Raw genomic sequence first — 16,020 nt, 5'->3', positions numbered from 1 at the left:
TATATATAGCTCTTTGTCTCCCTTATAAGGACAGAAGGAAGTGGGTGTATCTTTTGTGATTGGTTCTAGCAAACAGCCAATAGGAATTTCAACCAGGCTGATTGGACAGAGGCAGCCACAGGAGGAGCAAAGGGGGCTGGATTAAGGGAATATAAGTGCTGGCCAGGATGGCAAGAGGGCAGGCCAGAGCTTGGTAACCATATACCACTGAGCCTCTCATTTATTTGTCTGACAAATAAATTATTATTTTAATTTCTCTATTGCTGCGTTGAATATTTCATTCCAGCTAAGCGTTAACCACAAGCAGGGTGCTACAAAAATGAATGAATTACTATGCCCCACAAATAACCCAGAGATGCATTTTAAATAAAAGCACACATTCTACTCATGTAAAAACATGCTGATTCTCGGACCATCTGTGGGCTGGATTTAGAAGGCGATTGGGCTGCATCCGGCCCCCAGGCCTTAGGTTGCCTACCCCAGGTCTACAGTCCTCATCAGAACCAAGTCAAAAACAGAACAGGCTACTTTAGGCCTTCTTCAATTCCTGACCTATTAATGACACCATTCTATATGTTGATGGGGTGAAAACAATGTACTAAGATAAATAATCCTAATGGAGCTGCTTCTGCCCGAAATCTTGTTTGTTGTCATTTTAAGGGCTGGGGAATAAAAGCCTCACTTAAGAGAGCATTTCTCTCTCCCCCGCTAACAATAACCATAGGCGGTTGCTGGCTTTCGTTGCTCTTTTTCTTTTAGTATTAGTTTTGTCATTGCCTTGCATTTCTGCCTGCCTTTTGTATAAATAGCAATTGGTGGTCTTCCTTGGAGGCGAATGCATGAGCTTTTTTGAAGGTTAGCCCATGGGGGAGCTTTCTGAGAAATCTAGTTCATGGAAAAGGAGATAGGAAGGGGGAATCCTTTTCTAAACTGCAGCTCTCCATTTGTACTGAACCTTGCAGGATGTAACACACATTGAAACCTCTGTTTTCTCACAGACAGCAATGGCTGCTTTTCATCCTGCACTTAAATTATGGGGGATATCCCAGGTGACTCATGTCCTTATCCATTGGCAAATGTAAATGTTCCCAAGCTGTTGCTTCTTATCCTTTCTTGCTTATTCCCCACCCCACCCTGGGAATTAGTATTAAGTCCTTTCTATGTGACTATTTTAGGATCTATGAGCCTGGAAACGTAAGAGTGAGTAAGTCATAGCCCTGAAAAATGGTAGATCCTGCCGCAATCACTACCCTTGCTTGATCTACTCCCTACTGGCAGAATATTATTGGCTAGAATTGCAGCTGCCAAACAGTCTAATGAATATATGTTCATTTAATGTATTATTTCTTGGTTTGATTCCATTTGTGAATCACATCCCATATAATATCTCAAAGCATTTTCACAGGAAAAAAACATCAATGAAAATGTGTGTTTATGAATAGACATGCATTTTCCTAACTTGTAAGTGTACTTTTGACAAGAAAGAGTTGATTCCTCACTCTGGACAGTGACAAGACCCTTCTGCAAGTCCCTCTCACCACAAGTCCTCATTAGGACCACAAACAGAATTCCTTCCCCATCATTAGGATTGTGTTGTCTGGCACTAGAGGAGGTGCACATGCAAGAACTTGTGCGCTCAAGCTCTTTAGGGCTTTATAAATGATTGTCAGTACCTTGAGTTGTGGCCACTAGCTTACAGGCAGTCCTTGCTTTGCACTTACTAAATGCCCAACAAGACTCAGTCTCTGGGTTGTGGGTTCAAGCTGCACGTTGGGCAAAAGATTACTGCATTGCAGGGGGTTGGACTAGATGATCCTCGTAGTCCCTCCAAACTCTACAGTTCTGTGATTTTGTATGTGTGTTTAATGTGGATGTACACATCCCACAGGGGCTTGTGTTACACATGATCTCTCTCTCACACATACACACACCCAGGCACACGCAAATTATATATAAATATTTTGAATCTTCTGTTAAGTGGCAGACAAGCCCACATCACATACCTCAGTGAGGCATTTCCAAATTTATGCTTCCTTCCATAGATGTTGTCCAGTATACCCCAAATATGTTTTGTTGTTGTTGAATCAATCTCAGTTTTAAATCTAGCCTGGAAAATCTCTGATTGCAGGATGTGGTGGTAAAAATGCTGCCCTGTGAGCATTAACAATCTGGAAACATTTTGAATGAATGCGTGGCTGCCATCCAGAAATAGCCTTTGTTGACATGAACCATAAAATTGTAACACAGGCTATCAGTTAGATGAAATTAAACCCTGCTACTGAGTCATAGCCATACTGTTCTATGCATTAACTGTAAAAGGGATTTTGAGGACCCAGTCTGGATGACTCACGGTGATGACAGTACTAGATCTACACTTGTACGTCTCACTGTTCTGCTTCCGGTGCCAATGGTTGACTTGCATTTCACATCTGGTAAATCAGTAATTTTAGTGTTCTCTGTAGCTAGTGGCATTGAGTGAGAATAATGGGATTTTACCTTGTTGGCTGCTAAATACAGTTATGCTGTGGTGTCCAAACTTTTTTCAGAGAGGGCCAGATTTGATGAAGTGAGGGGCTTTTTTTAGGATTGAAGTTGAGCTTTTTTTAGGATTGAAGTTGTAGAGGTTTTTTAGGATTTTACCCCAGGAAATAAACTGCCACAGAGGCCGAATTAAACTGACCTGCGGGCCGTATTCGGCCCCCAAAACGGACTATAGACATGCCTGCTTTACACCTATGCTTCCACTACCAAAATTAATAAGAACATACATTTCTTTGTAACTGCTGCGATTTGTTCCATGGGGAATCCTGGTTGGGTTTTCCTTTCTTCCTTTTTTCTGATTGCGGTTTCCTTGAACAATTCAGCTTTTGCTTGCTTAATTTTTTTACCAGTAAATTTTGCTCGCTTTTAAGAATTATGTGTACTCCACATTACTGACTGACAAAGGAAATAGAGGAGCTCTTGTTCGCTGCATTATTGAGATACTCACATTTAACTCACGAGGCTGTAAATGAATTTATGAACGGTGGCAAATGGCTGTTGCAGTATAATTGTGCAAAGTCATTCCGTTTGCTTCGTAAAAAATACAAATTAAAGGCAATGCCCTTTTGCGTTTGAGGCTGGGAATCTTATTTTCAAGAGTGCAGATTTTTTTAAATTAACTGGTTTAACAAGATAGCTTTCTCCAACTTCTTCTGCCAGAAACATCTCCTGTGCAAAAACCCTCTTGAACCAAACAGGAATTATACAAATGGCATGAGCTCCTGGGCATTGCATTGGGGCCTGCACAAGAGAAACATCCTTGTGGGTTATACCAGGTGAAATTAGATGAGCTACTGATGTGTTGTGTTCCCCCTCCCCACTCTTCTTGCAGTTATGTATGCCCAAAGGGCTATCCTTCAGGACTCAGACCGATAACAGAGACCCCCAGTTCCACTCGTTCATCATTACCCGGGAAGACGGTTCCCGCACTTACGGGTTCGTACTCACCTTTTACGAGGAGGTCACCAGCAAGCAGATTTGCACAGCTATGCAGACGCTTTATCAAATGCACAACGCAGAGCAATGCAACAGCGTCTGCGCCTCGTCGTCGTGCAGCATGGACTCCCTGGCAAGCAGCCTCGACGAAGGGGACTCCACGTCGCTGGCCAAGATGCAGCGCTACAACTCCTACGATATCAACAGGGACACGCTCTACGTCTCCAAGTGCATTTGCCTCATTGCTCCCCTTCCTTTCATGCAAGCCTGCAAGAAATTCCTCATCCAGCTTTACAAGGCAGTCACCTCCCAGCAACCTCCACCTTTACCCCTGGAGAGCTACATCCATAACATTCTTTATGAAGTGCCCCTTCCGCCTCCAGGAAGGTCTCTCAAATTCTACGGGGTCTATGAGCCTATCTTTTGCCAGAGGCCCGGGCCTAATGAACTCCCGCTGTCCGACTACCCTCTCCGGGAGGCCTTTGAGTTATTGGGCTTGGAGAACCTCATCCAGGTTTTTACGTGTGTTCTCCTAGAAATGCAGATCCTTCTTTATTCTCAAGGTAAGCTGACTTAACTTTTAGTTCAATCAGGTTGCTGAGTTTTTCGTCTAACTTGCCCACATGAATGGTAATAGCGGGTGGTGTTTTTCCCCCAGAAACAATGTTTTTAAAAGAACTGACCTGAAACAGCCAAACAATATCTTTTAAAGCCAAAGGCATATATCTTAACAGAGTGCTCTGCATTCTCCTACAAATTTAGTCTAAGCACCAACTGAAGATTCACCATCGTTGCAAAGGCTGTGACTGTCTTCCAAGAAAATTATAACCTTCAGGAGTACAGCAGTTTCTGTGGAAAGACGTTGCTTATTTTTGGGTGTTAACCCTTTTGACTGCTTAGCTCAGAGCATTTCACACCAATATTTTTCTTAACATATTTAAAATAGTTTGCAGGGTCTTCTGGACTGACTTTTAAAAGCAATTACCTCACTTTTAAATTTTTCTTCTGTTTCTGAATTTCTGTGCTGCCCCTTTGAAGCCGTGTGTGTGCACACATGTAATTTATTTGCTTATATATCATGTGTGTGTGTCATGAATATTGTGGGAAAGTGTGTGTTCCAACATTTTCAAAGTTATCCTGTTCTGAGGCTGTTAATACAGCTTCCTGAGGATAAGTGACAAATGCTACCAGCACAAGATTGCTACCAGAGAGGGGTGAATTAAATTGTTAACTCTGCAGAAAGGAGGAAATCTGTTTCGGATGTGTGCCTGCAAGCAATTTGAAGAAGAGTTTGCATTCTCCTGGCCTTGCAGTATAAGCCTTTTTCTGTTCATGGGCATTTATTTGTTGTTATTTAATTTAAAGATTTATATTCTTCCAGGGCAGTTTACAAAAACAAGATACTACATAAAATTAAAACATAACTAAGAACTAGGGGAAATAGTTTTTTAGTTATAGAGGGTGTCAAGGAACTGCCATCAGAGCCAGAGGCGGAGGGAAGGCTCCAGCGGGATGCCGGAGAGGGTCCCAGCAGGGAGAGAGGCAGCCCATCTGCTGGGGAAGGAAATCAGCGTAACACCAGGGGTGAAGGGGGGCAGATGGGGGAATCGGAGAGGAGGCTCCAGGACTCTTCACCGGAGACCAGTGGGGAGAGCACGGGTACTCCGCTGCCCACACCCTCCCTGCGCAGAAGACTTCCGCGCAGGGAGAGTAGGAGGAGACTAGGTGTCAAAGAACTTCTTTGCTGGAAGAAGTTCAAGAAACGCCCACGGACGGATTCTGCCAGCGACTGAGACAGCCAGGAATGAAAGGCTGTCCAGAGAGAAAGGGTTCAACCAGGTAACCTAGCCAGGAGTGGCGGCAACTTACGCACGAGCAACCCCTATAACCATTACAGAGGGGAAAGTTTTAAAATTCAAAAAAAATGTGGAAGAATAAACATTTCTTTGCCTGCACTGAAAGGACAGCAATGTTGGTGCCAGATAGGTGAATTCAAGCAGGTTTATCCCTCCAGATGTGGGGTTACAGCCCCCATCATCCCTGACTATTGGCTATGCGGTCTGGGGATACTGCATTGGCTACCCCTAATTTATTTATTTTGTGTATTAAATGTGTAGCCCATTATTCCTCCTAAAGGAACTGCAACCACCCAAAAGTTAAGAAGATAGAATTAAAAATAAAACAACAACAAAATAACTATGTTTTTAAATAACATTTAAGAAGAAAAACATCTGAAACAGTTTTTGCAACAAATAAGGTAATATATACATTTTTAAAAAAATTAAAGAACTCTCCAAAACTTTTTCCATTGTACATACTGGAACATTTTTGTTTTATGAAATTGGTGATATGTGTTCAGGAAATGTGTGGAAGAGTGTGCATGATTGTTGCTTGTCAGACCTTATGGGAGGAGCCACATTTTCACATTCCGCCACTGGGGAAAAGTCACTTTGTGGCTTTGTAGGACAGAGCTGGTAGCACCGTGGTAGCACTGTTTTATTTGGAAGGCCAGTATTGTCATCCTTCTGGTGCCTGGCTAATTCTTTTTAAATTTTCTGAGGCTTTCGAAGTTTTAGTATGTATTAATACATTTAGATCCTGCCTTTCCTCCCAGGAGCTCAAGATGGCATGTGCAGACCTCACAACCACCCTGTGAGGTAGATCAGGCTGAGAGACAGTGCTTGGCCCAAAGTTACCCAGTGAGCTTCAGGGCTGAGTGGCGATTTGAACCCTGGTCTCCCAGGTTCTGGTCCAGCGCTCTTAACCACTACACCACCTTGTCCCTTGATTAATGTTTAGCTGATTAGTAGTTCAGCCTTCTCAGCTATTTTAAGGTGGCTGTATTTGTTCTGATGTTGAATTTTATTATGTGTTATTTGGTTGTTTTATAACCTGCATAGCTGGATTTATTTTAAACAGATAATTAAATTGTTTATTTGCTGTTCCCTTTCAAAAAGTACATTTTCCTAAGCTTCCGCCCTCTTGAGAAGGCTTCATTGTGCCAGAGATAAAGAGGGAGTTTGGGCTGCCAGTGCCGCCCCCTAGCAATTTTAAATTCCTGGGTGAATACTGATCAAATTGTTTTTCTGTGCTGAAAGCCTGGCAATATACTCTGATGTAGATAAGGCATAAAAAGAGATAATATACTTGAGAGGCAGTGGTTTTTATTTTGCTCATTAACGCTCCTCCAGCAGAGAGGTAATAAATAGGAAGCTATTCAGCTAATGGGAGGCAGTATAAAAGTGTAGACATGGCGCACATGCATTTAGAATGGATTTGACCTGTGTTTCCAAGCTAATACTTCTAGAGGCCATTCGAAATTTAGTTTACAATGGTAGCCTCCCTCTTCTAAACCCATATTTAAAGCTGTGTAAAGTTTGGACGCGGGTGGCGCTGTGGGTTAAACCACAGCGCCTAGGGCTTGCCGATCAGAAGGTCGGCAGTTTGAATCCCTGCAACGGGGTGAGCTCCAGTTGCTCGGTCCCTGCTCCTGCCAACCTAGCAGTTCAAAAGCACGAAGTGCAAGTAGATAAGTAGGTACCACTCTGGCAGCAAGGTAAACGGCGTTTCCGTGTGCTGCTCTAGTTTGCCAGAAGCGAGAAACAACTGAGGAGGACTGGGAAAAGTTTAAGGACTATTTGAAAAAACACTATAAGCTGTATGAATGTTAAAAAATGCACCTTTCAGGAAATTCTAGCTTCAGCAAATGTAAGTTAATGAAATGAAAATTAAGACACAAGATTTTAGAGGTAAAATAATGAAATAACTTTATTGTGTTTAATATAAAACATATAAGAATTGAGCTAAGGTAAAATTGAAAATAGGGAACATGATAAAATGGAAGTTACAATAAGTTTTGAAATAAGTTAACAAATTGCTGATGCTTTATAAGACAGAGAACGCAGGGTTCGGAGGATGTGGGGAAGTCCTATAGATTAGATGGAAAAAGAATATGGAAATTTGTTATTTATATCCTATTTTCTTATAATCACTCTTTATTCTTTTTTCTGTATTTCTGTATTTTTAAAAAAGCAATAAAAAATGTTTTTTTAAAAAAAATAGTTTGCCAGAAGCGGCTTAGTCATGCTGGCCACATGACCCGGAAGCTGTACGCTGGCTCCCTTGGCCAATAAAGCGAGATGAGCGCCACAATCCCAGAGTCGTTCGTGACTGGACCTAATGGTCAGGGATCCCTTTAATGGATCAGGGAACGGAATACTTGAGAAGAGGGCGCATTTCATTCCATATGGCCCCCTGGTGGAGTGCTCTTAGTAAACATTTCAGTATTTCTTTTGACCCCTTTGGACCATGTGCTTGTAAGTCAGAGGACTTTTTCTGTTGTGGGAAAAGGCATAAAACCTTTCCTTGTTAATCTGACTCTGTGTGCGTGTGTGCACGCACACGTCTGCGCGCTGGTGAGCCACTTGACCATTTTCAGTTGGTATATATTTTACATTCATGTGAAACCTTCACTTCGAGCCCCCTCCCCTTCAGAATCATTTGCACTTTCTAATATGGAAGAAGTAGTCGAAGATCAGGTTGGAATTGTTGGAACAGTATCGGGCAGCATCAAAAAAGGAAAAAAATTATATCAGTTATTGTACAAACATCCTTTCTGGCTATAAACTTAATAGAATACACAGGAATAAAATGCTGACAGGGTACAGGTGAGTTTGAGAGTACTGGCTTGGAATCTTGTTTTAAAAATAAGTCCTAGGGTGCATTTCACGTTTGTGTAGTTAGTTCTGATTTTCCGTCAAGGTGGATTTGCAGGCCGGCTTGCTTCCTGGAGCCTGCTAACACGTGAGCTGAAAATTCAGCCTAATGAACAATTATGAGCAAAAATGGGCCTGACAGCCGTTGCTCCCCTTGCTGTTGGTTCCTTTCTTGTCCCATCTGCATATTGCTCTTCCTCTGGCAATTCAGCAGAGCAATATACATAATTCTGCTTTGCCGTTCTCCTGGTGTTCATCTTAAATTCACTTTTTAAATTTTGTAACATAGCTGGATGTGTCTATTAAAATTTCATAGCTTTCTTTGTGTAATAGTTCTGGAATTAATATTTCAATCCGTTTTAAACAAGCAGCGAGCTCGTGCCGCACACTTAAATCAAGCTGGCGAATAGCTGCAAAACGTGCTCTGTGGGTTTAAGAATTGCTCTGCACTTGCCGTCTGTCTAACACTGAAGTGTTGATGGCTTTTTAAGAGGAGCGATATAGTAATTCTGTCTTGGTTTCCTCTGTTTAGACTACCAGCGTCTAATGACGGTTGCAGAAGGGATCACCACTCTGCTGTTCCCATTTCAGTGGCAACATGTCTACGTCCCCATCCTCCCAGCCTCTCTCCTGCATTTCCTCGATGCTCCTGTACCTTACTTGATGGGCCTGCAGTCGAAGGAGGGAACAGACCGTTCCAAACTGGAGCTTCCCCAAGAGGTGATGATTGCACACTGCTGAACCTTAGGGCTGTGTGCGGAGCTGAATATTGGCAACCTGAGTTCAGGATGCCTTGTTCTGTTGTTAAAACTGGCCGTGAGCTATATAATTCCACATAGGTATTCCTGGTTTTTCTGTGCATTTGTAGCAAGACCATGGGCTCTGTATTTGGGCATGGATCCTCTCTGGTTAGGAACATCAAAGTAAGGCTTTAGGAATGCAATCTAAATACTCTGTTTCTCTTACTCAATCCAAGAACAAGATCTCTTTAGGTGCAGCTGTGGCACAAAAACATTTTTACACTTGTCATTGTTTACATGTCCTGGCACTTCAGAAGTTGTTTTTTTTAATGGTCTTTCTGACTATTGGGCTACGAAGAAGCATATTCCCTGACCAGTTTTGTACCGTTTGTTGTATGGAAGTAGCTCCATCTACCCAGCCAAGCCCCAGTAGCATTGAATTGCCTTTTCCAGTTGGTGTGTGTGTCCCATTTATTAGTGCTGCTGGCCATCACCAGTCATTTAATTTAGTTTATTACTGTTGACAGCTGTTTCCCTGCATCTCTTCCTGTTTCTAAAAAGGTGGTTCAAATATACACACACACACACACACACACACACACACACACACACACCACTTGTTAGGATTTTATCTCAAGTGCACAAAGGTTTTATTTTTAGCCCCAAGAGTGTGGGGCTTGGCCTGAACAATGAAAGGAACACTGAAATGAACCTTTGTTCACTAGTATTCGTGTGCCAGAAGACCGAATGGCTTGTGGAAAGCGCTGTTTCAAAATGCCACCATTAAATGCAGCCCCTCAGCTCCTCCCCTTCTCTGTTACCTAGAGTCATTTTTCAGTAGATGTAGGAGTAGAAAGAAAAGACTAAACATCAGATACCATTAACAGTTTCAGTCTGCCTTGCATAAAAGACGACCTCCCCTCCCTAGTGTATGGGAATGTGCAACATGGAGTTGAGCTTATCTTGTAGATCCTCCTTCTACACTCAATTTATTTTGGCATTTTTTCTCACCCATGTTGTTATTGACACAAGGGTCGACTATAAAATAATAAATGCAGGTCCTCATCCTCACAATATAATATGTAAAACGAACAGATAAAGCTAATGCTCAAATAAACTGGAATGAAGTTTTATAAAATCAGAACACCAAATGCTTTGGGAAAGTAACTAAGCTGACACCAAAAAGATAACACTGTAGATGCCAGTTGAACTTCTGAACCTTGCAGTCCTTCCCTGCTTCATGTCCTGTTTTTAAAATATATCTCTAAGCATATGAGGCAGCTAATTAATGTAATTTGAGGATTTAGTTCAGATTCCTGCCTTTTCCTTCCTGTGAGAAGCGCGTTGCAAGTGGACTTCTTCAACACACCCTAGAGAAAACAACCGAGTGCTGGTACCAATTAAATATCAGTTCAAAGACTGACTAGAATGAGTTGCCGTTGCCCTTGTGAATATCTAGGTCTCCTGTTATGCTACTTTGTCATGGTTGGTACATCTGAGGCCTCAGCTCCCTTGCGGGGAAACAAACTGGATTCAGCACAGCAAATTCATGAGCAATGAATTTCAGACTCAAGCTGAGTCTGGGGGTGGGGAATAGTAATCTCTTCCAAGGCACCACTCTTTATTTTGAGGTTTATGTAAAAGTTGGGTTACTTTATATTTCCAAACAAAAGATCCCCGTGTATGTGGTGAAACCATTGTGTATATTTTTGAAGCCAGCCTCACCGTTGGACAGGCGACAAACATTTGGGCACTACTAGAGGGGAGCCAATGGCTCATTCTTGGATTTTCTATATTAGTACTTTAGTGGGAGAGAATATTTGGATTAAGCTGCCTCTGGCATGAATATTTTGCCCATACCACAATCAGTTGTAAAGGTTTGTTTTGTTTTGTTTCCCAAGTCTTCCCAAGGATTTCCCTGTAAAGACATCCCTGCCTGTTCAAAGTGACTTCTGAATATTTTATGTGTGCTGATGGGTTATCATTACCTATGTATTTCTTATGTTGCCGTTGTTGATGAGATACTTGAAGTTGCATTTTTAGTGTGTTGATGATTGGTATATTTCAAACACTTTGTCTCCAAGAGACTATTTCACCCCCCGCCCAAAGAGACTATTTCTGTATTAGGCAACTAATTCATTTAATAATATTTGGCTTTCCCCACCCTCCAGGCTAACCTCTGCTTCGTGGATATCGATAACCACTTTATTGAGTTACCAGAGGAACTTCCTCAGTTTCCCAACAAGCCGGATTTCATCCAGGAAATCTCCGAAGTTCTGCTTCAGTTTGGAATTCCCCTCGAGGGCACCCTCCATTGTAGCGAGAGTGCCACCAAGTTTAAGAACCTAGTCCTCAATGACTTGGCCAATGACAAAAAAAATGGGAACGTACCAAGCAACACCATCAACATGTATGAGTTGCTCAAGGGCAATGAGACTATTGCCCGCCTCCACGCTTTGGCAAAGAGAACAGGGGTGACAGTGGATAAAATGAGCATCAACATTCCTCTGGAAGAGAAGGAAAGGAATGTTAAGCTCCAGTGTGAAGAAGGGGAGCTGAGGGACTACAAACTGAACGTTCAGCTACGAGAGGTCTTCGCCAACCGCTTCACGCAGATGTTTTCTGACTATGATGCTTTCGTCATTCAAGCGGCGCAAGACAGGGAATCGTGGCTGACCAACAGGGAACAGATGCAAAACTTTGACAAAGTAAAAGCAGCCAAATATTTTCCTTTTAACAATCAATTCGGTTGCCTTGCCTTTTGAAGGCTCGGTGCTCAGTGGTAGAGCACACGATCTTATTTGCAGCATCCTACGTTCAGTCCCCTATCTCCAGTTTAAAGGATCCCCAAATACTTTTTGAGTTAGAGAATACTGAGTTAGAGTGGCCAAATGGTTTGGCATTAAGGCAGCTTCATGTCAATAGTTATATTATATATTTGGATTCTCTTCCCATTCAAAGAGCAAAAGCTCTTTTCGAATTTGGGCACCACAAATTGCTTAGCAAGTGTAAATGGAGATGGCTGTTATTTAGGTCAGGGGTGAGGAACCTATGGCTTTCCAGATGTTGTTGGGCTCTGTTAACATCCAGACTCCCCATCCATTCCCACATGGCCAGTTGTCAGGGGTGATGGGAGCTGTGGAAGAGCAGGTCCCCTCACCCATGATTTAGATGCAGCCTGGTTTTGTCTAGGCCTTGTTAGGTGACTGGTTTATTTTTCTTACTAGAAAATACTTAAGCTGCATGTTGAGTAAGAGGAGGAGTACTTGAGGAGGCAGCTGATGAAATAACTTATCAAATTGATCCAAAATGATGCTGACGTGGATTTTTCTCTTTTTTGAACCATAGATTTGGTGTAGAAAATTTATCAGAATCTTGTGGAATTTCTTTATTGCCAGTAATGGCAAAGGTGTCCTTTCTTTGTTCAAAAATATATATATTTATGGAGTAGTCTTTGTGACCAAGTCACAAAGTGACTTGGGTGAGATATTTGGCCCTGGGTGTCTATCCTGAAAAAAGTGCCTCTCAGCCAACTATGGTAACCAATCTGTGTAATAAGAGTGAAAAGTAGCAAATAGGAACTCTAGACTGGTGAGACATTTTGGATTGGAGATATTGGTGCAATAATGTTTTTTATTTTCTTACCTCTGACACTGTTTGTTGTGTCACATTAAACCATAGTTTAAAACTAACTATGGTTAAATGTGAACAAGTTCTCATGATGCTCCTTCTTCTCCTGTTCAGGCTGCTGCACTGCAGACGAACAGACCATGGTCTGGCTTGTGTCCTTTGAACTTGGGCTTATGAATTGTTTGCTCCAAAGAATCTTGAGTATTAAGACGAGAGCAGATCTTGGTGACTGCTTGTAGCTTTATGGGGGGAAACAAACCACAAGTCTGGGTTTGGATGACATTGTAACCCAGACTGCAGGCTCTTTCATTTGTAGTGCAGTTTGAGCAGGGGAGGAGTGCTACAGAACTGCCTGAGCTCATTGGCATTAAACCATAGTTTCTTTTCAATTTGGTTTAGTGTGACGTGCCAACTAGGTCACTGTTGGCTATTGGGCTATGCATGCTCCCTGTGAAAGTATGCTTGGGACATAATTGGACAATTACTGAAATGGAAAACGAGTGTACTGCAAGGTGTAACTTTTTCTTTTGGGTTCCCTCAACTCTAGGCTTCATTTCTCTCTGACCAACCTGAGCCTTACCTCCCATTCCTCTCACACTTCATTGAAACTCAAATGTTTGCAACATTCATCGACAATAAAATCATGTCCCATTGGGAAGAAAAAGACCCATTTTTGCGAGTGTTTGATTCCCGAATCGAGAAGATAAGGCTGTATAATGTCCGGGTTCCTTCGCTAAGAACGTCTACATATCAGAAGTGCAACACACTGAAAGAAGCAGGTATGTACAGGTCTATCAGTTGTCAGTGTATAAGCTTCAAAAGAGAAAGAGAAAAAGAGAGAGAGAGAGAGAGAGAGAGAGAGAGAGAGAGAGAGAAAGAGAAAGAAAGAAAGATACTAGCTACTCAGAAGTTGTATTTTACCCTATTTGATTTAGTTAATTCATTTGCTTTAATTTACATCCCTCCTTTGAGTCCCCTTCACCACCTTTGAGGCACCTTACAGTGCAGTAAAACAAAAAGGAGCAATGCAAAACACCTCAAGAAAAACAAAGCATTAAATTGGGTTAGTACAATCTGAGAGTTCATGGAAACCAGCAGGAGAATCGGAATTAAAAATCTAACTTGCCAGCCCACCCCCTAAAACCTTCTACAATAAAAAATGTTGACTGGATCCATTTAGAATGTAAAAGTCCCCGCGGAGGGATTTAGCTGTGCAATTCCTTTTTACCTGTGAAAGCTATGCTAGTGTCACTGAAGGTATTTATTGCAGCTGGCTAGATATGATCTGTCAAACTGTGTTGTTTTTCCATTTTCTTTTATGTTTAGAAATGAAACACTGGGATTTAAATAGCCAAACGAAAAAGTTTAATTTGTGTTTGAAACCATTTTAAATTTTCAGGTCTGCTTTTTCTTCGGAGGCTAGTTTCGGTTGATATGGTGGCACCAGAACCTCATGCGCTTCAAGTTGATAGTAGTATCAAGTTTCCTTCTGATCTCTTTACCCCACGGATCTGAATCCAACACCCAGTGTTTGTTTGACTAACACACAGGCATGGAATCTTGTGTTCCTTCACCTCCAGCGTTTTGCTCCAGTTGTTCACCAAGGAACAGAGTTGCTTTTGAATATGGACATACTGATATTTCAGCCTGCGTTTTGAGAAGCAGCTTCCCTCATTCCCATTTAGCAATGATGACTCAAGTGATATGCTGTTGGTGAACATTGTTTTTAGGAGTCCCTAATAGTAAGCATGGTCCTGTCTACTAATGGTCTCTGTTTTTGCCATAGCTGTCAACTTTTCCCTTTTCTTGTGAGGAATCCTATTCGGAATAAGGGAATTTCCCTTAAAAAAGGGAAAAGTTGACAGCTATGGTTCTTGCCTCACCTATATAGACTGACCACAACTTACCTCAGGTGTGCTGGCTCCAGAAATAGATCCTGCCTGTGAAAGAAAAGTTCTTTGGTTTCAGTTAACTAAAAAAGAAATTGTTTGTGTGTTAATTGCTATTTTCAGCTCAGGCCATTGAACAGCGGCTGACGAAGATTGATCACACTGCAATCCATCCTCATTTGCTTGATATGAAGATAGGCCAAGGCAAATATGAACAGGGCTTCTTCCCTAAGCTTCAGTCAGACGTGCTGGCAGCTGGGCCTACCAACAACAAGTAAGCTTTTGCAGCTGTAATAACCCCTTGGAATGCATGGGAATAGTTCTTTGAGTGTAGTCTCTAGGCTGCTTTGTCACTTTAGGATTCCATTCCCTCAGTCACTGAAAAACCCCCAGCGATACCTAGATATGAGCTTGTCCCTTCCCCTTGGCAGCATTACTCCAGCTGTTTTGGGCCTACAATTCCCATCATCCCTGGCCACTGGTCCTGTTAGCTAGGGATGATGGGAGTTGTAGTGCCAAAACAGCTGCAGGGCCAAGTTTGGCCATCATTGCATAGCGTACCTTCTATGAGGCTTTCCTGTGAAGAGTATCCAGTAGCTTCAGGTGCTGCAGCCTGTGCCAAATCACTTTGAGGATATATTGCAGAAGCCTTGTGTTAAACTCACTGGTTAGCTATAGGTGACCAGAGATTTCATGTAGCTAAGTTCTATGTGGGTGAGTGAGTAGACTGGCTGCAGTGGAAGAGAAACTCCTCCAGCCTCAGCCTGAATGGAAATGCAGGGTAGCTGTAAAAACCACCTTTTAATCAAGTAGGTTAGCAGAGAAGGGACAAAGTTCAGGTATGAGGCTTCTCTTCCTCTGTGGAAACACAAGCTTTTATAGCATCTTAGCACACTAGAAAAAAAATTACAATTTACATGCTAGTTGCTATGGGCTTATTTACAAGGCTATATTATTCCAGTACTTTATCATCTGCACTGACGCTTCCTGTTATCCCCTGGACATTGTATTTTGTTCTTGCCAGTTACAAGCTTTGTATTTGGAGCTGAACTATAAGCATTTAACCTGTTACGAAATGTTGATTTTTCGAGTTCCAATCAGAGTCTCCAGATTCTCTTTTTCTGGTAACAAAAGGAGTTATAATGAAGCAGGAGCAGACATCTTCATTGGGTTTTCTTTGATTGATTTTAAACTGCAGGTTAACTTGGAGGGAATCAGAACACGTATGCTGTGAAATCAAAGTAATTAAATAAGCTCTCTAATACACTAATCTCCACTGATTATCCTGTAATTCTTTGTAATTACTTACAAAGGAGCATAATGCGTCACATGTATTGGTTTGGTAGAGCAACCAGCAAAATGAGCACAAGAGCCATTTAGATCTCTGAACGTTTTTGCAGATGGAGTAAGAAACCCTGGATTTTTATCTTTAGCAGTGTCCTCTATACTGTACATGAGGGAGAATGATTTTGATACTGGCACCCCAATTGTGGAGCACCCTTCCCTTGCAGTTTTAATGGGCACTGATCCTCAGCACCAGTTAAAAACATGCTTGTTTGCCCAGGCCTT

General features: G+C 42.0%; 1 protein-coding gene across 9 annotated transcripts in view; it reads left to right on the top strand.

The window, feature by feature from the left end:
• Window positions 1-16,020, top strand: part of DENND5B (DENN domain containing 5B) — a 96,675-nt gene that overhangs the window by 52,382 nt on the left and 28,273 nt on the right. For 5 of the 9 annotated variants that reach the window (XM_083699859.1, XM_083699856.1, XM_083699858.1 and 2 more), the window contains 5 exons: window positions 3,374-4,040; window positions 8,725-8,912; window positions 11,104-11,640; window positions 13,110-13,341; window positions 14,575-14,725. In XM_083699859.1, the coding sequence (XP_083555985.1) occupies window positions 3,374-4,040; window positions 8,725-8,912; window positions 11,104-11,640; window positions 13,110-13,341; window positions 14,575-14,725 (1,775 nt within the window). Of the gene's footprint in view, window positions 1-3,373; window positions 4,041-8,724; window positions 8,913-11,103; window positions 11,641-13,109; window positions 13,342-13,961; window positions 14,034-14,574; window positions 14,726-16,020 lie in introns of all 9 variants that reach the window. The other 4 variants (XM_083699857.1, XM_083699853.1, XM_083699852.1 and 1 more) reach the window with 1 other exon arrangement.

Source organism: Podarcis gaigeae (assembly GCF_964106915.1).
Source record: "Podarcis gaigeae genome assembly, chromosome: 10".
Lineage (NCBI taxonomy): Eukaryota > Metazoa > Chordata > Lepidosauria > Squamata > Lacertidae > Podarcis > Podarcis gaigeae.
This window is presented reverse-complemented; position numbering and strand designations above follow the sequence as displayed.